General features: G+C 33.5%; 2 protein-coding genes across 2 annotated transcripts; both read right to left on the reverse strand.

Annotated features, from left to right (window-relative positions):
* Window positions 1–1,747: 1,747 nt before the first annotated feature.
* Window positions 1,748–12,047, reverse strand: LOC133203141 (receptor-type tyrosine-protein phosphatase alpha-like). Its single transcript, XM_061338985.1, has 18 exons — window positions 12,000–12,047; window positions 11,702–11,805; window positions 11,131–11,186; window positions 10,748–11,034; window positions 10,328–10,415; window positions 10,095–10,162; window positions 9,851–9,887; window positions 7,523–7,620; window positions 7,193–7,321; window positions 6,310–6,458; window positions 5,899–6,034; window positions 5,320–5,466; window positions 4,919–4,993; window positions 4,272–4,406; window positions 3,691–3,774; window positions 3,340–3,488; window positions 2,954–3,089; window positions 1,748–1,825 (listed from the first exon to the last, which is right to left on the reverse strand). The coding sequence occupies exons 1-18, from the start codon at window positions 12,045–12,047 to the stop codon at window positions 1,748–1,750; spliced, it is 2,004 nt and encodes a 667-aa protein (XP_061194969.1).
* A 141-nt stretch (window positions 12,048–12,188) lies between these two features.
* Window positions 12,189–16,086, reverse strand: LOC133203142 (multiple epidermal growth factor-like domains protein 10). The gene is made up of 6 exons (XM_061338986.1): window positions 16,053–16,086; window positions 15,672–15,914; window positions 13,951–14,205; window positions 13,222–13,356; window positions 12,859–12,996; window positions 12,189–12,202 (listed from the first exon to the last, which is right to left on the reverse strand). Exons 1-6 carry the CDS (start codon window positions 16,084–16,086, stop codon window positions 12,189–12,191), a joined length of 819 nt encoding a protein of 272 aa, XP_061194970.1.
* Window positions 16,087–23,559: the final 7,473 nt, after the last annotated feature.

Genomic DNA, 23,559 nt, shown 5'->3' on the forward strand with positions numbered 1-23,559 from the left:
AATTAGTCTAAGATTAAATAATTCCCTGTTGTAAATGAAACCGTTACATGTACTTAACCGAATGCAAGAGATCCTTGGAATCGATGATGACTTATTGGCTTGTCTAAAGATGTTCATCCAAGACATCAATGACGCCAACACAGATGAGTAAAAGTAGTGCATAGGCCGTCTAGTGAGTGAAAAGATAGATTGCGATATTGGGAGAAAGGGCTCAATAAATGAAGTTTTGTTCTGAGAGAAACAATCAGACTAAATAAAATAATGTGTAAAATGAAGAAATTCAGATTATTAGGGGAAACACTCAAAAGAAAAGACACATGCTTCATGACCGACTGCAGTAGACAAAGAAGAAAAAAAATAAAAATTAAAACTATGTTTTCCCAAAATACGTTAAAAGTTATGACATTTTTTCCCTGAGAAGTTGTGATGTCAATTGTGATGCCAATGTTGAATAAAAATAATATGTGTCGTACTGTAGAAGTACCTCAAATCAGAATGGACTTTGAGTTTGATGCCACCACGAAAAGGTAAGACTCTCATATCTCTTATAACTTGCGCAATGGTAGGTAAACGTTAGTAACTATGACACAAAGAAAGTAATAAAGTCAATAAAATACAATGTATGTGAAAAGGGAGCATATATATCCATAAGAAACTTTTAAAGAATTTTACAATCGTGCAGTAATTCGTATTTTGAACTGCTCTTTATTAGCCAAGGGGTCATAGTTTGAACAAATTTGAATGTAGGCTAATCATCAATTCTTTTAATTTTAGCTTAGTGACTCTAAATTTTTTTAAAAGTCCCATATTTTGGGGTTTTTTTTTGGATTCCGTAATTATTTTTTGTTGGAAGAAATATGGCCACCACTTAAACAAACACCAATTATCAATGCCCGGAGATGTTATGTGATTGATGATAAGGCCAACGAAATGGAAAAAAAAAAACAAAAAAAACAACAAAAAAAAACAGTGGTCAGCATCACTGTTTTTAGTCATTATTAAGTGAGCCAGAAACATTGAATTTATAACTTTTATTTTTGTAGGTTATGCAGTAATTTGTTACAGTACAAATGAATGCATTTTGATTTTTTTTTTCAAGGACTTCAAACTCATCAACAACAAAAATGTATTTGAAAAAATAATCAAAAAAGCACTATCTATGACAAAAAAAAAAATGCTTTTCGATTAACACATTTTGGTGATTATGAATAATAAACTAAAAAGAATATCAGCAATGTTAATAACACATACATCAATTGTTCTTATATATAAAAATTATTACAAGTCTGCACAATATAGTAGAAATATTGTACTGGAAGTTACAGGACTTGTTTGTGTTGAAAACTGAAAAGGAAGACGTATTGGATCTTCATGGTCGTTAAAATGGATTTTAATTTCGTGATGAAACAGTCATCGATTAGTATGTCGGAATCAGAGATCATATTCCCAAGCATAAAGTACATACTAACATACCTCAAAACGAAGTTATTAAATATATATATATATATAAATAATTTTAAAAATGAGAAGAAGAAAAATAATATTTTTACACTCTTTGGCATTATATTTCTTTCTTTCAGTTGTTCAAGAAAGCGAACATCACGAATAGAACAGAAATGGTCTTTAAATATAAGCATTCCAATGTTAATTTATTCCATGAATCCGATTTTCATTAACAAGCTGTTTTTTTTCGATGACAAATATATCACTGCATCAATTCTTTATATCCTGCTGACGAATTACTCCTTCACTGATTAGAGTATATGTTTTCAGCGCTTCTTTCTATGTGATCATTCACTGCTTTGTTGACAAGTCCATACTCATCCTGAAAACAGACTTGTATGCACTTTTTTCATGCATTATCAAACAATTCTATCAATGAAATAGGCTATATTTAAAATTATGTTTCTTTTTGTATCTGTTAAAGTCTTTCAATCCAAAAGAGACTCTTCATTTACATTACTTATCCCTCCTTTTTCACCAAAATCGGATTAGTAATAACTGCATGTGCAATAATAGTATATGGATGATTTTCTTTTAAGGGTATTTTTGATTATTATTTTTTTTTGATGGATTTGTAAAGAATTTATGAATGCATGGATCAAGGAAATAATATTTGTTCCTGTCTACAAGACTTTTGTATTTTTAAATCACAAGTTTTATTGCTGTTGAATTTCTATTTTTTCCATGGTATGAAGAAACCTACAGGTTCATATTCCTAAAGAAATGTTACAATTCTATATTGAAGCATTTTTTTTTCCATTTCTTTTCTCATTTACTGATTGATTGATTGTATTTTGTTTTACGTCCCATTCGGGATTTTTTCACTCATAAAGAGACGTCACCATACACCGGCGAAGGGCTTCAAATTTTGACTTTGACTCGGCAATCTGGGCCATTGAGCAGTGAGGGATCTTCATCGTGCCAACGGCTGCCGTGACATGGGATCTCGGTTTTTAAGGTATCATCCGAAGGTCCCTCAACTTTCACTTCAAAGTGCCAAGCTCTTGGCGTAGGAACAGTTGCTACTCATTTTTTATCGACTTAGGCCAGTCGCGGCCGAGATTCGAACTCACGACCACCCGTTCACGGAGGGAGCGCTCTACCGACTGAGATACCGTGAACGGTATTTTTTTTCTCATTGAAAATAAAGCGATTTTACCGTACGTAATTCAGTCTGATTATTTGGAATTAAGGTACTTGTAACAATAAAATAGTTACAATCTTATTAAGGACAAAATTTTCACGCAAAACATGAATATCAAACTCTATGTATTCGTATATTACGGTTAAAAAAAATCTATATATCTGTAGAACCAGAACAGCACTCGCGATTTGAAAACTCTCTGTAAATGAGACATCTCTTATACCTCTAACATTTTATGACAATTTTTAATGCTCACTGCTTACCTACGATAATGATCTATACTGATATAATTAAATTATGACTTACAAGACTGAAGCAAAACTCTGGCCTTCGAACTTGCAGTTTTCTGACGGAAGTAAAGACATCTACATTGTCATCCATGTTGATTTGTTGTATCACATTATGAACTGCACAAAAGGCGCCGCAAAGGGAAGCTCCATCGCTACATGGCAAAGTATCAGAGGGAATTTAAAATAATCGTTTTAAATATGTGTTGAATTCCAAATGATATTAAATTCCTGAATTGATACAAAACTAATGTCCTATTGAGAATACTGTTCAAAGATATACATGTGAATACCATGAATTTTTATTGAAAACCACGCACTGAATTTAATCAAAATCCTTTAATATGGATGGTTCTGAAATGTTTGTTATTTTACGATAAGGAGAAGGGGAAATAAGTGTAATACCTGCTGACAACAATGATAGGATTTTCCGTCTCTACTCCTAATGCAACGGAGACGACGCTTCGAAGTTGAGAAGTATCAGGAGAAGTTCCGGTTGCAATGATCCTGGATTTTGGCTCTACAATTGTCACAGTATGGGCGTCCTTCTTGCTCTAATGGAACCAAAACATTAAACATTGATCACTTTTTAGAATTTATATCTTGCTTGAATTACTCATCAGATATGTAATGGAGAGAGAGAGAGAGAGAGAGAGAGAGAGAGAGAGAGAGAGAGAGATCATGTGTAACCGACAATACAATTGCATTTATTGTAATTACATTATTCTGTCGGATCTGAAATATGCTGCTCTTTACGTCAGTTTCAGTTTTAGATTGCAAATGAACAGTAAAAGGAGGAACTGTTTTTGAGAAAGATGTGGTTGGAAACAACGTCATCATCTAGACAAAAAAGAAGAATGAAAACATTTTCAAAGGGAAAGCAAGATCATGTTTTACAGGTATGTGATGATCAAAAAGTCAAAAGATGAACACACTTTGAAATTTCTTTATTTTTGAAACTTGGACTGAGACTTCAGAAGAAAAAAAACTTTTAAACTGGGCGTTATTCATTTAAATATTAGTTTAATATAAGTTACAAAATCAGGTCAATTAGAAAAGAACTAGAATGATATACTGCTTAAAATTTACATTTTATATCAATATAAATGTTATGTTAGATAGAGACACTAATGAAGGCCTTGTGCATTATCTAGCATGCAATAAACAAACTAGAGTTATTCCTCATTCCATGAAACAGTGTTGCCGATTGGGATTTCTATAAGTGAAGCGCAGAAAAAGCTGCCAAAATATGCATTTTTTGCAGAATTTTTGGAGAAGGAAACGTTTTAATTCAAATTTCCATGCTTTCAGACATTGATGCCTAGAATTTTGCTTACCGGTTCAGTTGTTCTCTGTGGATCCATAAATATAACAATGTCAGATTCCTGATCATATAGCAGGCACAGGAAGTCTACAAAATCCTCAACTGTCGGATACTGCGTGACAATAAACGCTTTGCTCTTGGTAAACGACTATAAAAATTACAAGAACAAAAATAATTTTCTTACAAAGGAATGTAAATTTCATATGAGCTGGAAACACGAATTTCTACATCAAAAAGTTTCATCATTTATAACACGATATTTTTTTCTTTGACGAAAGAAAAAAAAAATATATACAAATTTGCTATACCAAAGGTATTTGTCATTTTAGACTTGTAAGGAAATGAAGGAAATAGTATATAAGTGTATCTTAATTGTATTCTTGTTTCTTACCGGGACATATATAGCATTAATGAAGCTATCTCTGTTCGGAACTATAGCTGAAAGGTGGACACTGTATTTATCCACTATTTAAAAGAAGAAGAAAGAGGGGGTTCTATTTTGCATTTAAACGTCTTGAGTCTTATGTTAAATTTGAACTTAGTTTCACATATAATATCTACAAAGAGAATGAAAAAAAAATATTTTTTTCTTAATTTGAAATGGTAATATTCATAATAGATATAGAAAACTTAATACTAACGAGGAAATAAGCCTGTAACACTTCCATTCCTACAAATTCCCTTGGCTATCTTAAAATCAGCATCATTGTATACGGGTCGTATCTTCATCAAAATCTACAAATTTAAACAAATGAAGGGTTTATGAATAACAAGAGACAAGGAAACCCTTCAAAAATACGTATATCAATCTTTTTATCAAACCTTTATTGTTTATTTTGATTACAGTAACGGGGTATAACACTTTAAATTTTACTTTTTTTTTCTCAATCAAATACGCACTTAATCAATTATATTACTATATGTTATGAATGTTCTAATGCTGTTACAACATACATGTAACTGACACCATGTCGTTTTCTAATATCACTAATAATTTCTTGCTTGTCAGATCTATTCAATAATCACTTTACAACATTCTTTTTCTCTATTTATATATATACCTGAAATTCTTTTCGTAATATATTCTGATTGGCTGGTATGTCAGTTGTAATGGCAGCCATCTTTTTAGTAAAGTCTTCAAGCGTAATTGTGTCAACCCGTGATTTGAATATTTCATTCAAAGCAAGATATATCGTCATGTACTGTTCCTGAATAAAAAAAAAATACATCGGGTAACTATAAAATGAACATTTTTTTGCGTTGTTAATAACACTATTGAAAGAAAATAATAAATAATTGACCTCTCCATTTTTTCATTATCATTATTAATTTTTTTTTTTTTTTTTTTTTTTTTTTTTTTTTTTTGGAAATAAAAGTGTACTACTTGGCAAGTCCTTCTAGAATCACTTTTAATCAAAAGAGCATAAAACCATTCATTTCATTAATATCAAAAGATTTTTTTTATATAAAAATCAAATGTTTTGTATTTCTTCTTAAATGTGTAAAATCAGAGATCAGAAATCAATTAATTAATAAATAAACACATCCAAAAATCAATAATTTGTTATTGAATGAATGAATGAATGAATTTACATAAAGGTAATACTCTTTTAGCATCTAAGTAAAGAACAAGAACTTACATAAGTTTGGACCATATTCATTCTGCTTTCCCTCATCTTCTTGACATACTCTGCTACGTTTACTTTCCCTGTCTTTTTTCCTATCTGGTTTAGGACGTCTAGTGCGATGTACGTCCCCGTTCTTCCTATTCCCGCACTAATGTGATTATGATAAATAAATAAATAAATATATCGGCATCAAGACTACTATCAAACATAAGTTTTGCAAAGATTGAGACAATTTATATAAACATTATACATGTACAAAGAAATGCATGGTATATATTATTTTTTAGCAATATAAAAACATCTCTCTTTTTTGTGATGGTGGTGGTGGTGGGGGGGGGGGTTGATGCATTTTCATTTCATTTTTTCCTGCTTTTATTGCATTTATTAGCATTTGTATATTTGATTTTTATTTTTCAAATTTACCTGCAGTGCACAACTGTTGGGGAGCTATTCTGATTGGTTCCTGTACGGGTCACGTGATCAAGGAAAACAACAAGACAGAGGGGATCCGGGATTCCATAGTCGGGCCATGCAGTATAATGATATTGGTTCACAGATCGTGATTTCTTGGTCTACAATTAAAATGAGTTGATTTTGCTTTACACATTGGAATGCCAATTGATAGGGTTGAAAACAATTTGAGTAACTCTCTGATTGTTGTTATAAATGTCAATTTTTTTCTAAAGAGACATTAATACCATAAACTTTTTGTTTGAGATTCTTTGATACCTTAAATGCTGTATAATAAGAAAAGTAGAGGAATGAATGAAAAGAAATGGGGGATCTAAGCATGCATATGAATTCCTTGAGGATTACTTTGAGCGTTTCGTATTCTAAAAGGCATTCATTATTTGTAAATGACGATAATAATGATTAAAATGTGTTCTTAATATTTACCAAAAGACGGAAAATATCTTGCTTAATTAAAGTAATCCAAACAAAGGCCGGATTAAAGAAGAAAAATCCCTCGATTGTTTTTGGGCAAAAGAAGTTTCTGAAAAAAGGCCTTTTTGGTCATTTCTCAAACATATACCGTGTATGGTAAAACGGAATAATAACCTCTGCTTCAATTACACAGGACAGCTGAGTTACAGACAAAATACTCAAGAACAGTATTTACATTTAGATAAAAAATATTAATAATGCTAAGTAAGAGGGTTATATGTACCAAGAATGTTGAAATTCCAAACAATTCATTTTACCACATTTTGTTTTATGACATCAATGTTTTGCTTTAGAATCTATCATTGTGTGAAAAATAATTTGTGCAAAATATCTGTTGCATTAGTTCTTATTCAAAACTTACCTCATTGTGGCTAACTATCATTCTTCGAGAAATGTGAAATGCATACTTTTTTTCCTCCGTCATTTTCACAGACAAAGCTCCGTAGTTATTCTTGTTTCTTACGTCCGGCCAATATTGACAGCATTTTATCTTTAAATAAATGCAAACACTGGGGAACACTTGAGAATAAGCATGCACAAACACTATGGTAGCGTTAAAATGTTAATCGTCAAAGACCACTAAATTTAAGCATACTTAGAGATAAAAGTTAGAACGCTGAAAAAAATGTTGCTCATAATTTAATCACGACAAGGTTTCTCCGTGAATTCATTAAATTTAATAAAAATGTACTTTTGTTCCCTCTTGCAGATTTGTAAGCATCACGATGGAAGACACATTTCCTTGCCAAATCATTGTCCAAAAATCAGCAAGTGTATTCTTCGTCGGTCCTACATTAGGAATGAAACAATGATAGCTATAGTATGAGAAAGTCATGAACATTGGAGCATTGATTGCAGTTTGAGTAAAGGAGAATCCAATATACAAGGCCAGTGAACAAAAGAATCATATAATTAATTTAGTTAATAATAATGACAATGTCAGGAGTGTTTGATACTTTTCTTATTCATTACGTCATACAATCAGAGTAATTAACCTTTCGTATGAACAATGTCAGCTAAGGAACAGGGTTCAATTCTCAGTCCGACGTTAAACTTCAAGCAAAAATAAGAATTACGTACATGTAATGAACATATCTTCCCAGAATGATTTTCTACTAATTGTTGCGTCTCCATGATTATGCACATCATCTGTAACCCCCCCCCCCCCATGAAATTTTAAATTCAATGAACTGGATACATTATTTTATCTTTATCTGTTTTCGTCTTTCTCTGTCTCTGACGGTGTTTACAACAAGCACATTCTAAACAATTTAAAACAACTACACTTCTTCGACATCCCTATACCAAGCCCCTATTTTTCCTCCTTACAAAAATATAAAACTTCTGTAAAGGAGATTGATTGATTGATTGATTGTATGTTGTTTAATGTCCCATTCGAGAATTTTTCACTCATATAGAGACGTCACCATATACCGGTGAAGGGCTTCAAATTTCGACCTTTACTCGGCACTCAAGGCCATTGAACAGTGAGGGATCTTTATCGTGCCAACGCCTGCCGTGACACGGGGCCTCGGTTTTTAAGGTCTTATCCGAAGAACCCGCAACTATCACTTCAAAGTGCCGAGCGCATGGCGAAGGAACAGTTGCTACCCATTTTTTTTTTATCGACTTAGGTCAGTCGTGGCCAAGATTCGAACTCACGACCTCCCGATCACGAAGCGAGCGCTCTACCGACTGAGCTACCGTGAACGGTTCTGTAAAGGAGAAAAGTCTGATCTACCGTGATACAGCATAATCTTGAAGCGGTGTAAATCAAATGTGGATTCTCAAAAACTCCAAAGAACTTTTAGAGAATTTTAATCGCCAAATCTTTTCAAAGTCAGTAACATCAAAATGTATAACTTTTCTACACTTTATACTACCATCCCTCACAATGAATTAAAAAAAAAAGGCTGTTTGATATCATAGACAATAGCGTCTTCAAAAAAAAAAAAATCGTATTTTGTGAAAGTCACTCGTAGAATTATTTTATCAAAAAATTACTCTGATTCTTAACAAAATGTACTCTGAACTTGATTTTAAAGAGATGCGAGACTTCCTCATAGCCATTTATGTAGTCTTTGGGACAAAGTATTCCAACAAATTGTTGGAATACCAATGGACACTATTTGTGCTCATTAATCAGCTGACCTGTTTCTATATTCATATGGAGCAGAATTTGTTAAAAGAATTTCTAAATGTGAAAAAGAAAACACTTCCTGTGGTTTTCAACTCGAAATTTAGATACCCCGACGACGTGTTATCTATAAAAACAGGTACCAGTGAATTTCAAATTAAATGACAAAAAAAGTATGCCAAAACTGTTCCACATTTGGAAGTTTTATTAACAATTAACGACAAAGGCCAACTAACAACTAAATTGTATAAATATTACAAACAAGACTTCAGCTTTTCCATCGTCAATTTTCCCACTTTATGTAATAATATCCCGTTATCGCCTGCATATGATGTTTGCATCTCCAAACTTACTCGATGTTCCGAGGACGGTCTTTTTTTTAAAGAGGTAGGCTACTGACATATAAGTTAATGTATCAAGGTTCTCAACAATCTCTCTCAGAGTCAGCATTTCGTAAATTCCATGGTCGTAATAATGTCATTTTTAGGAAATATCGCCTATCAATTGGTCGTATAATGGCTGATGAGTTTCATACCAACAGTTAGATTTTTGTTTTTATACTGAATCTGCCTACTGAATGTTCTGTTAACCTGAACTATAAATAGGGCTCACGGCGAATGTGACTGGTCAACAGGGATGCTTACTCCTCCTAGCTAGACAAAGGATCCCGAGTCTTGAATTTTTGGGTTTCCGTGTGTTATGCCCTCCTCACATCTTTATATTGTCCATGGATTTTTAAGATCAATTACTGATCATTATCCTCACTTTTTTCATTATCTTTTGGTTATTTTATTATTGCCTTAAACTGATTTGAAAACAAACAAATCATAGTCATAAATAAGTTATGCACAGAAGTTTGAAGTATATAGATATATATAGTACCTTGTGCTGCAACATACTCGTTTTGTCTGTGTGCTCCCTGTAAAGAGAGAATGCATGTTTCACTTCCCCATTCCGTAACACATAGATAAGATGGAGACGAAGGGAAAATGTGAGGGTGAAAACTACAATTTTGTTTGCTACAAGCAAATCAAAATGTATGGCACAATTCACTTTTTGAAACCATATCACTATAAACAAAATAATCTTATTTTTTTACATGATAGTTTTTTTTTTTCTTTTTTACCTCGATGTAGTTAGCATTAATGTAGCCAGATGTTTGCTCAGTCCTAAGTATTACTCTTGAATGGTCATCTAAATTGAAGGAGAGTGTTATAAAGTCATAATCGTTTCATGATTTAAAAAGTAAGAACAATTGTATGACGAAAAAAAAAAAGTAATAGAGACAATCCTAGTATCTCGAACTAAAAGGAATCTATAAAAATTCCTTGATGTCACAAGTTCGAGATTTTTACGTACACGGAAAGATGGTCTTATATCTATTTTTAACAACATTTTCTTCTCTTCTTCCTTCGTCACATTTGTATTGTTCACCGTATGGCAATGACTGCAACGAACAAAAACGGAATTTTTCATACACTTAATGCTTACGTGTATACAAATATAAAAAATGCAATTTCATTGCGTTTTGTTAAGACTGGATTTCAAGGATTGGAATATTTAGAAGAATAAAACGTCTAAAATATTTTTTTAAAGAGGGTAGTATGCTAATTTAGTATTATTTTTTTTTTCTGTTCATCATATGATTAAAAATCCTCCTGTTATTTATTTATTTATTTATTTATTTATTAACTTATTCATTTATTATTTCTTGATTTGATGTTTCTTGCATTATTACTTATACATTTTTTATCATATAAAAACATGTTTATCACTAACCGCATATTCTCTCTGAAATCCATCGTCTTTATTCATTCTTTTCTCAGCTATAACCGACTCTAGTTGATTTAGAGGTATGTCTCGTATTGTCGTTTCATTAGCATAAAAATCTCCGTAAGGATTCTCCGAGTGTATTTTCTCATCGTCATCTACATCAGCCTCATCATTCTTCTTCTGACATTTCTTAGATTTTTTATTTTCTGTTTTTATGATTTTATTACCATGGCCAGATGATGATGGTTTGGAATCAGTGCCAATAAAATCTGTTTGAGTCACACCCTTGTTTGCTGAAAAAAGGAAGTAGACACATAAGCATATCCTTATACTATCAATGCATTGTATTAGAACAGTTAAATGACTGCAATTAAAATAATGTCACTCACAGTTTCTCCTTCTTTCCGTTTCTTCCTTTTCTGTAGTTTTCTTTTGCAAACAGTGCCTTGTGTGTAAGAAGAAATACCAAAACAGAAAGAACAATACCAACCACCCCCCTTTAGGAAAAAAAGAACAAAAATGAACAAAATAAACAATGAAAGGCAAGGTGTGAGATCACTTATATTTTAATTGGAACCAAGGACTATATCAAAAGCGAACTGACCTTCTGGAAGCCAAAACCACAGTAACAACCACAAGACAACCAACTACTAATCCCGAAATCCCACCAATGATTACACTTTTACTTATCAGGGGTAAAGTTTCCTGTAAAAAATATACTTTTGACATGAAGGAGTCTTTGTTCACAATATATATATATTACGAGTATGTCCATATGTTTCACCTCGTTTATCTTGGAGAATATTTAAATTTTATAAGTCAATTTTACAGAATTTAGCAGTCAATGAAAAATGGTTATTATAGGTATAGTTTTCAATAGGATCAAATTCTATAGTGTTTAAGGCCTCAGATTCTATCTGAGGAAATTCAGTATAATCAAAACAGATTCGGATGGATTACTTTGATCCTAGAGCTATAGCCATTAACAGGGTTACAGGTATTATTAAAACATCTTGTGCTGCAGTTTTCCATACAGTCATAGCCAAAAGTTCCTGGGGTACATTCTAGAAGAAAAATTATTCACATATAATCTAAAATAGATATTTGAAAAAAGAAAATCGATCATATGTAACTGGAATACGATATGTATATAAAAAAACGAAAAAAAAAAAAAATGAAATTCTTGTGATTAGCAATGTGATTAACAATAATTATTTTACATTTGCATTTATTATGAAATAGTATGCACCAGCAGTACAGTGATCACCGAAGTATCCCTCTTGGCAGCCACTCTGGCATGTTCCATTAGTGTGATGACATTTTTCGGTATTTCGACAGAAACCACAGGTCTGATTGCAATTTACACCATACATATTGTTCCTACATTCTAAACAGAATTTAAGAAAGCATTCAAAGAGTGTATAAGGATAATCTATATTTCTGGTTATTAAAGCTGTATTCCTGAAATAGAATTACACTGCCTCAAGAATATGTCAAAATTCTTTAGATTATTTTAAAGTGCCCTGCTGTATGTGTAATGAATGCTAACTCTGGAGAAAATTACAAATACAGGATTACTTATATTGCACTGAAGTCCTTCCCAACCAGGCTGACATCCGCCCTTACATTCTCCAGTGGTCCCATTGCATTTATTTGGAATAGAGCATTTTGCATTGCAGTTCTCTTTACAATTCAAACCGAATTTTCCACTTGGACAAGCTGAATTAAAACAAAAAAAAATATATCGACATTTAACACGAACTTTAGTCATTCGGGACAAGATTTACATAAATATACACCTTTGTTTCTAAAGATATGTTTACGATTCATTATTTACCACATGGCCGTAGGAACGGGGGGTTGGACACGAGGAGGCCGTGGCCCCAATAATTTTGCCGATATATAGAATACTTTAGAAAAGGTAGCTACTATATGCTTGTGCCCCCTCAATAAAAACCTTTGATGACTTAATTTTTGCTTGTAAAGTAATTTTTTGGTAGTTGATAGAGTCCGTCCAACTGAAAATGTATGTGTGACTGAAAATAATCTCCCCCCCCCCTTCTCCATCTGAAATTGCTTCCTACTGGCCTGTAAAATTCAATAAAAAAAGGAAATACCAGTTTGACAAAGTTCTCCTCCATATCCAGTGTCACAACCTTTAAGACAAGACCCATTGATGTGATGACATTGTTTATATCCCAGACAAGCTCCACATCTCTGTCCACAATCTTGTCCATATCTGCCACCGTCACATGCTATTTAGGTAAGAATGATAAAAAAAAAATGTTGTGACCACCTCAACATTCTGATATATCAACGACATTTTATTAAATAACAAGAGTTACTTTCATTCATTTATCGACCCGATATGTGAAAGTGGATCTTTTGTTTTCAGATAGCGTACTATTTAAATCAATATCCTCCAGCTAAGGAAAGCGTGTGAGGATATTGTTTCGAATTTTATTCCTTTTTGCACTTACGTAATTCACACTGATGACCCTTGTACCCAGGTTTACACCCCTGACATGCTCCTGTCTCTATGTGACAATAACGACAGTTACTGTCTGGACAAGGTAAGGAACAGGTAGGTCCATAGTATCCTGTGTTGTTGCAACCTTACAAATGCAAGATATTATACAATGTGTCTAGCAAAAGTCTGTCTGACAAGATTATAAACAAATGATAAATAATATTTGTACGGATGTGCATATCTAAAATTTACCTATTGAGGTCATTGTTATTCTATTGCGATTTTTAAAGAGTTCCTAAAATTTTCCCATATCAAACATTGTCCATCTTCTTGGCAACCTCCTTAACTGGGTGTAATGATGTGAACAAGTAAAAAGAACCTGATGTATAGGAGAATGTTTTGTACATGAGATAATAACTATGAACCGTATATACATGAGGAAACGTTTTTCAAGATATCATATAATGAGAATTTACCCCCCCCCCCCACACACACACACACACATACTGGAGTCAGAGGTATTAACATATTTGGCGCGACGCTAACAAAAGAATCTGTCGCAAAAGCTTTTTTGTCTTTCCGGGCCTCATGTGTGTTGACCAGATAGTATTTTCGTTTGATGAACAATACGTATTTCTCAATTATATCCCTTTACAAAACAATTCAATTCCCGTAGACTGAATCACATGTAAATACTTTCCTTTCACACATAATGCTTAAAAAGAGAAAGAAACCATACCGTAAATCTCAACCTCACACAATTCAGTATGTGCGTATGGATAAAACTGGTCAGCATTTGGTGAATTCTGAGGTCTTTTGTTGAAATAAATAATATATTGACCGTGTACAAGACAAGTTATATTTGCCACCGCTGGTATCGTAGCTTTGGTGTACTTCGTGTCGTGGAAACATAGATGTCCGTCTCTAATGTTCGTTGTGTTAGATGCATAAACAAAGAATCCTAAGAATCTAGATGTATAGCTATTAGAAGCACCTACAGTATAATAAATTGAAAATTAAAAAAAATTAAAACGTTAGGGGAAAACAGCAATATGAATAATAATTTCGATATGTTTTACATGTATACTCTTCTGTATGATTCTCAAATGATTTTTATTTTCTGTTCCATTGGTGGGATATATTTAGATAAATTTATTTTATTTCTGTAATGGGAAAGGGGTCTCGGATTCATTGCTTTGAACATATGATAATGTGTCAACTACTTTAAACATTGAAGCATTTGGATTCTTATTTAAAGAACTGGAATAGGGAAAATTCCTTTAAGTACTGAAGAACGGTTTATTTTTGCCACACCTTATTTTGCGAGATAGTAATATGCTATTTATTAACGAGAAATAATTTCTTCGAGCTGTTGTTACTTTTGTAAATATTCCTTACTTAAACAAACATATACGAGGATATTTTTTGTTAGCAGACATACTCGCATTAATACGCGAAAATAAAGTCCTCGGTAAAAAGTGATAAACAGTATTCTCGTGACAGTTATCCTAATACACAAAGGAGCAGGCAAATGAGGACTTCAGCATACTGGCGTTTTATTTCATGTTCTATAGGGTAATCGGCCTGAAAAAAAAAAAAGATCAAGTGAAGAAGGGCGTATTCCAAAAACACTCTTACATAATATGTAATTTAAATTTGATGATGCAGTTTTGTTTTTTCAAAAGATATTCGCCCTCGGTACATGTTTCAATCGCGTCACTTATCAGAATTCATGAACTTACCTGTAAGATATTTTTATGTATAATTGTTATCTTGATTTTTCTTTTATGGCATTTCTTATGATCAAAATTTTATATATAATACACAAAGAAATCTTTCATCTGAATTCAATTTTTTAGAATTGTTCCTATCCTTAATACTTTAGCTACCTTTCAACAGCTCCAAAAAGCCCAATATGTCCCTGGAGTATCAGTTTTAAAACTTTGCATTCCGACATCCATTTTGGTGTCATGCTAAAATAATGCTCCTGAGTTTTATTTATTTAATTTCTTTTTAATATAGATATCGTCTTCTCTATAGAGAATATACATGATAATTGAATCTCCAAAATATTTTCTATGCATGTGTATCTTCTTTGGAAGATTATTTTTCTTTTATTAGTACACCCACGTAGACAACAGAATTAAAATGTTGTAAGTGACATACAAAGGCCATATATTGCTGTTCGGAACCGTTTAAAGGTGAACAAAGTATCAGGAATAGACGTAAAATATGAATACTGTAATTAAGGGTTGTCATTCTCAAAACGATTGAAGTACAAGAAATAAATCTAAACCGAGCAGCAAAATAAACGTCACACTGAATCGAATATTTTTACAATGATAAGATATATAACTCTTTGGTTGATCTGTCAGATTTTTTTCGAGAAGAGGGCTACATTTCTGCAGCGAAGGTTGAATAAGAAATAAATGTTCCGAGATAAAGTAAAAGTATAATTACCCCATTGAGCATTGTCTGTCCTGTAATATATCCTTATATCATGGATGCTGTGGATAGATGTCAAGTTCACCCACCAGGTGGCGGTATAGTGTCCATCAGCTGAAATAGCACATTGACCCCCAAATGCTGAGCGGTCATTCTTCAAACCATCAACAGCATTGCTGGAGGCAAATGTAGCACTTCCATGGTTTGGACTGAAATATGGCTGTGATTGATATGTGGGTTTCCGTAAAGCCAGATTTTCTGAAAATGATTTTATTTATTTATTCAAATATTGCACATTTTTAATACTTGGCTTGCCACATTTGTAAAAATATACATTTATTGACTGGGTTCGAGGGCATCATGCGTTTTGTCGTACCCAATAACCAAACTGTTTGCCTGAGGCCGAAGAACTGGGAGCTTCTGTGCGCATGTGAGTTAAGGCTAGGTATAGGCGTTTCTATGCAAACGAGCTAATAAAAACGTACAAGAGGTATATTTATTATTCAGAGAAAGTGTTAATTTATTTTCTTATGCATACTTAGTACCCATGATATGTATTGCCAGTACACATTATGACGTCATATTATGACGTCACTGATCATACCTACTGGATGTAATAGAACACATCAACAAAACAGCTTTGGCGCAAGGGATTATCCTATTTATTTTAACATAAAAATTGTATAATGCTTAGAAGAATATTTTATAGATCAATAAAACTGCTGCACAAATCCAAGGCATTTTCTCATTTGATCGGAATTTGACGAAACTTATACCCGACTGTACACTTTTACCCTTACTCAATTGAAAACTTTATAAATAGAAAGTATACAACCAAGCTGTTGGTATTTGTGCAGCAATACCGACAAACTATCTAAATATACCTTGTTTCAGTTAAATAAAATAGAGCATGCCCTTGCGCCGAAACAGTTTTGTTGATATCCATTATAATCTTTTGTAGTAAAGAACAATGACGTCATAATATGACGTCATAATGTGTACTGGCTGTCTTATGTCGTGGGTACCAAGTATGTATTAGACAATAAGTTTTAACTAACTTTCTCTGTATAAAAGATATAGTCCTTAGGCATTTTAATTAGATTATTTGCATAGAAATGTCTGTACCTAGCCTTAACACACCTGCGTGAATGATTTATGTACTCTATTTATAAAAAAAAAAAAAAAAATAATAATAATAATAATAAAACATCGTTTTTGGAATTGAGAGATGGTAATTTCTTTTGTGAACGTGAACTCATCTATCTACAACTCTTTAGGTGAGAACAATGTGCACAACTGTGGGAGCTAGGACACAACCGTGTTAATAAAGGAGCCAATAAGGGAATATTTTAATAACTATCTAGAAACCATAAATATAGAGTTTCTTTTTGTTATCTATGAAATATTTTGCGAGATATTCTCTTGTAATTATAGGATAGGGAAACCTGATAATAGAAAATTTGTTTTTTTTCCATATTTTTTTTTCATGAACATTTTCATTTTTTTGAAATAATGTATTATATCATAAGAAGAAATAATTTTAGAAGAATAAAACCATAGAGAATCTGTACAGCAAATCGGAAGTGTAGTATGGTTGACATACACTGCCCAACTAATGTGAAAAATCATTTGTAGTAGTTACTTAATCTACAGGGATATCTAAATCTAGAGAGGTGTATATTTATTTATTCATCTATGTATTTATTATTCATTTATTTATATAACTGTAGCAGGACTGAATTTTGTTATAAGCATTTATGCCTTGTATTTTAAATGTAATGTCGTTATTAATGTTTTCATGCATATATTGGTACACTGCCTTATCCCCCATATCATTTGGTTTATATTTACAAACCTTCTCAGATAATAGCACGTGTTGCTTCCATCAAATCTTACGGGTAAATGTTTCTATTTGATGATCTAAATTCTCATTGGCTATCAATACGGAAGTTAACCTTTTGGGTGTTACTAATTTCAGTCAAAGTTCATACCCTTGGGGTGTATTCACTAGATTTCAAGTTAAAGATTCTATTGTTTTCAAAGAGTATATAAACCTGTGTAACTGTTAGACACGTGGGGAATCTTTGAAAGCATTAACTTGCTGTAAGTTCTCTCACTTTAATAAAGGTTTATTAGGTATTTAACAGGTTGCAACCTTAGAAATTATGTTAAGATATTAGGCATTTTGACTAAATTGTCGTCGTCTATTGCTCCTGTTAAATTTATTAGACCATAATTCTAAAAGCTAGGAGATAGGTTTTAAGGTATTCTTAAATAAATAAGGGGTTTTTCTAAATTACCCTAGGCCTTTTCCCCCGGCTAGGTTGGGCTAGCGTTTCCGTACGCTAGGTTGGGGGGGGGGGTGATTTTTATACGGTTGTTAGGATTTTTTCTACAAGGCAGGAATTTACAGTTGTTATTTTTTTATACTATATTTTTTTTGTTTGTCTATACAAAGGTTAATAAATGTTGTTGTTTGTTGGAACTGGTGTTTTCATTACGACTGGCATGAGGTGTTGAATTAAGGTATAAATAAGCTCGGAAATAAGACCAAGCAGAATCTCAAATCAAAACAAGAACCTGGGAAATAATAAACATGAAATTATAGGAGAGTGTACAAATATATTCTAGAACCACTAATGAAAATGGTGTTCTAAAGTTTACTCCTATTACAGAAAAATGGTGCCGTCTACCTAGGATTTGAGCACACTGTATTTGGCTTTTCGAACTCTTACATGTACATAAAGAGCTATTACAGGGTTATTAGTAAAACCATTTGTGTATTTCACGCCCACGCACATTCAGTGTCAGCTGTTTTGTTATAATCTGTTTCAACAAACTACTCGTTTTCGGAGTTAAAATATCTCATTTTCCGTATTCAAACGGTTTAGCAAAACCCGAAGATTTTTGTAGAGAACCCGAGGGTCAATCTAAACAGTATTTTGCTGATTCAGGCATGTTATGGAAAAGTCCACGTGTTTCTAGTCGTACAGGTAAAAGTGCTGAGTCGTATCAAGATCGTGCAGCATGCGCTTCTCAAGCTGGCGAGAGTTACATCGCACCTGTTCACACAATGCATCAAACAATAGACGAAACTCGGTCAATGTCATTTAAAGATAGCCATAGTCCATTCACAGGTGACTTTGTCAATGAAAGTTGTTTGTTACAATATGACTTAGATTCCCTTGAACCAAAACCAACTTGCGCTACAATTAAAACAAAGAGTGGTTTGAGTGTACCCAATACAGAAAAGTTTAGAGAAGATGTTAGAAAAGAACTTAGAGAAATGTTTCCTGAACTTTCGGAATTTTCGGAACATGACAATGAAAATTTACAACAACAAGATCAATCAATTTCAGAAACAGAATTTCGGAACTTTGGTGTTCGAAATGCAAATGAAACTCCAGTTACAAGTGGAATTCAGAAACAAAAACCAAATATTTTTACCAGCACTCCACTCATTTCGGACAGTCAAAATACTTTGCCAAAAATCCCTGCACGGGTGCACTTTGACTCAGATCACTCTAGAGACATACCACGCACACATACCCCGCAGAGTTTAAGAGATACCTTGGGTAAAGAAAGGTTTTTACAACCTGGTGATCAAGGACACTCTGTTACATCTCTGCCCACACAGAGGTCCCTACATTCATCACATTTACATGGGGGTTCCCAGGTAAGGGTCGAAATAAATCAGGAAAACGTATTGCCGCAGCGTGCGCGCCAGTTCAACACGTACGAAACGCAATCAAGGGGAGTAACTCCTACGCGCTTACATATGCAAACAATGCCCCAAGAGTTATCTGATCATTGTAATTTTTCTAGATCATCCAGACTTGCAAGAAAAGAAAAAGAACCACAAACTTATGATGGTACATCAGATCTAGAAATTTATTTACAACATTTTGAATGGGTTTCTATGTACAATGGCTGGACCAGTGCTGAAAAAGCACAGCAGCTAGCTATTAGTTTAAAGGGGGATGCTCAACAAGTGTTTAGAGATTTAGACCCTGGAAATATCAGAGAATTTGATGACATTAAGCGTGTTCTCATGCAAGGTTTAATCCTCCGGGACGCGAAGCTGCATATAGATGTCAATTTAAAAATCGCAAACGCGTAGACACTGAAACAATACCAGAATTTGGTTATGCATTAAAACACCTTGCTGCAAAAGCCTACCCTCAGTTGGATCGAGTTGCTAGGGAAACCTATGTAATTGATCAGTTTATTTCAGGTTTGAATAACACAGAAATCAAGAAACATGTTCAGTTTTGTCATCCAAGAAGTGTTGATGATGCAATCACTTTGTCTGTTGAGTATGAGGCTTTTGATGGGCCTACGACAATTCTCAGGAAGCCTAATGCAAGTGATGAGAGACTTCTGGAAAATGTTCATGTAGTTTCTGAAAATAAGAAATCTGAAATTTCTGAAAAAGATTAGGCTACAATTATATCTGAAGAAATGGGAAAAATGATGAATCAAATCACATCTGAAATTAGATCCCTGAAAAATGAAAGAAAATTCAAATGCAAATATTGTCAGAAAGTGGATCATCCTCATTGGGAATGTCCATCAAAACCCTATCAACGGAATCAAAATGCTCCTTCTAACTCAGTCAATGCAAATAAAAATTCGGGAAACTAGGTCGGGTTGGATTCGAGGCCGACAATTCAGCCCTTAATACTGGTGAAATTGACAAATTTACCAATAGGCCAATGATGACATTGAACACCATTAAACCAAGTTGCTTGTTTATTGAAGCTAAGATAGGTGATGTTCAAATGAGTTTTCTGGTTGATACTGGTTCTGCAGTTACTATCCTGGATGAAGACATATTTGACATGTTATCTGGGAAGATAAAACCTAAGCAGCTGAAAAGTGTAAATAAAACACTGTTGTGTGCGAAAGGTGAATCTATCCCAGTACTAGGAATGTCAAATTTTTCATTTAGTTTATGTGACTCAGACAATGTTTTTGAACAACAAATGCTTGTAGGGAAGTTGGAGGGTGATATTAGTATATTGGGAGTGGATTTCCTAAAGAAATATAAAGGAGTTGTAAACTTCCAAAATGAGACCTTGAAAATAGGTAAACAAAATTTCCCTCTTTCTGAAAACCCTAAAACTTTGTTTAGATGTGCCAGAATAAGACTCAGTGATACCATTAAAATACCTCCTGACACAGAATTTTGTTGTACAGGGTATATTCAAGGGAAACTTGGTACCAATTATGGGTTGGTTGAACCTAAACAAATTGTCAATGTCAATGGTCTGTTAATGGCAAAAACATTAGTTGATCCTAAGAAGGAGAAAATAGTTATCTCCCTTCTCAATCTAACAAACAGGTCAGTTAAAATCAACAGAACTACTTGCATAGCTGATCTAGAACCAGTTGAGAGTGTGCATCAAGTAGAGCCTCATTCTAAAACTCAAACAAAAAGTTCAAAACTTCCCGAACATTTGGCTATTTTATCAGACAAAAGCTCCAATCAATTAAATGGGAAAGAGAAAAAGAAAATTGAGAGTTTGTTGCTTGAGTTTCAAGACATTTTTATGAAACCTGATTGAAAACTGGGTCAAACTGATTTGGTAGAACATAGCATAGATACCGGGTGTGAAGGTCCCATTAAAATACCTCCTCGGAGATTATCCCCAAAACAGAAAGAAATTGTAGAACAAGAACTTGACAAAATGCTTGAACAAGAAATAATAGAGCCAAGTAATAGTCCATGGTCTGCTCCTGTTATTTTGGTTACAAAATCAGATGGGTCTACCAGATTTTGCATAGATTTTCGCAAATTAAATTCCATTACAAAGAAGGATGCCTATCCCTTGAACAGAATAGATGATGCGCTTGATGCATTATCAGGTGCACAATGGTTTTCCACATTAGATTTGGCTAGTGGGTATTGGCAATGTCCATTGAAAGAGTCAGATAAGAACAAAACTGCTTTTACTACTCACAGGGGATTGTATCATTTCAATGTCATGCCTTTTGGGTTATACAATGCCCCTGCGAGTTTTTCAAGCCTTATGAATTTGGTGTTAGGGGGACTCACTTGGACAAGATGCTTATGTTATTTGGATGATGTCATAGGTTTTGGCAATACATTTGAAATTGCATTGAGAAATCTTAGAGAAGTTTTTGAGTGTTTTCGAAAAGCAAACATGAAACTCAAACCCAAAAAGTGTTCTCTGTTTCAAACTGAAGTTTCATATTTAGGCCACAGAGTTTCAAAAGCTGGAATCAGCTGTGATCCAAAGAAAATAAATGCAGTTCAAAATTGGCCTATTCCAACAAATGTTACTGAAATCAGATCATTTTTAGGTACAGCTTGTTATTATCGGAAATTTATTCCAAATTTTTCGCAAATTAAATTCCATTACAAAGAAGGATGCCTATCCCTTGAACAGAATAGATGATGCGCTTGATGCATTATCAGGTGCACAATGGTTTTCCACATTAGATTTGGCTAGTGGGTATTGGCAATGTCCATTGAAAGAGTCAGATAAGAACAAAACTGCTTTTACTACTCACAGGGGATTGTATCATTTCAATGTTATGCCTTTTGGGTTATACAATGCCCCTGCGAGTTTTTCAAGCCTTATGAATTTGGTGTTAGGGGGACTCACTTGGACAAGATGCTTATGTTATTTGGATGATGTCATAGGTTTTGGCAATACATTTGAAATTGCATTGAGAAATCTTAGAGAAGTTTTTGAGTGTTTTCGAAAAGCAAACTTGAAACTCAAACCCAAAAAGTGTTCTCTGTTTCAAACTGAAGTTTCATATTTAGGCCACAGAGTTTCAAAAGCTGGAATCAGTTGTGATCCAAAGAAAATAAATGCAGTTCAAAATTGGCCTATTCCAACAAATGTTACTGAAATCAGATCATTTTTAGGTACAGCTGGTTATTATCAGAAATTTATTCCAAATTTTTCAACCATAGCATCTCCATTGAGTCAACTCACTAGGAAAAACAAAAGGTTTAAATGGGATGATAATTGTCAAAAAGCTTTTAATGAGCTGAAGACATTATTGACCTCTGCCCCAATTTTGGCCTATCCTACTGCAAATGGTAAATTCATACTTGACACAGATGCCAGTGACACTGAGTTGGGTGGTGTGTTATCTCAAATACAAGATGGAGAAGAAATAGTTATAGCATATGCCAGTGTGTCATTGCAAAACTCTCAAAGAAAATACTGTACTACCCACAAAGAACTTTTGGCTATTGTAGTGTTTTTAAACATTTCAGAAATTACTTGTTTGGTCAGAAATTTTTTATTCGAACCGATCATGCTTCACTCAAATGGCTTAAAATTTCAAAAATCCTGAGGGAATGATTGCTCGATGGATAAGCATTATTGATATGTTTGATTTTGACATAGAGCAGCGTCAAGGTACTCAGCATAGAAATGCTGATGGGTTGTCCAGAATTCCAGTCAAGCGTAAATGTGCAAGAGAAAATTGCCCTGATTGTGATTCAAAATTTCAAAAATCTGTGTTAGGTAGTGAAAATTTGACTTCGGAGGTTGAAGCCGGAAAAAGGAGAATTCCTTAAAGAAGAATCTAAGTATTCTGATCAGGGAATATATCCTGTCCAAGCCGATGACAGTACTCCTGAAGTATCAAACTGGGTTGAAAGTTGGGGTCCTGCTCAAATAAAAGAATGGCAAAATGAAGACACAAACATTGGTAAATTCAAACAACTAAAAACTGAACAAGTCAGTAAACCAAACAGACAAACTATTGGTTCATTTTCCCATGAAATTCGAACTTTATGTCAAATGTGGGAAGAGTTTGAAATTGGTTCTGATGAAATTTTATACAAAGTGAGTGAAAAAGATCCACAAGATCATACTATTTTTCAGATTGTTGCCCCTCAAATTATGAGAGAAAA

Source organism: Saccostrea echinata, unplaced genomic scaffold, assembly GCF_033153115.1.
Source record: "Saccostrea echinata isolate AGI-Se365-2 ecotype Australia unplaced genomic scaffold, CSIRO_AGI_Sech_v1 ptg000048l, whole genome shotgun sequence".
Classification (NCBI taxonomy): Eukaryota; Metazoa; Mollusca; class Bivalvia; order Ostreida; family Ostreidae; genus Saccostrea; species Saccostrea echinata.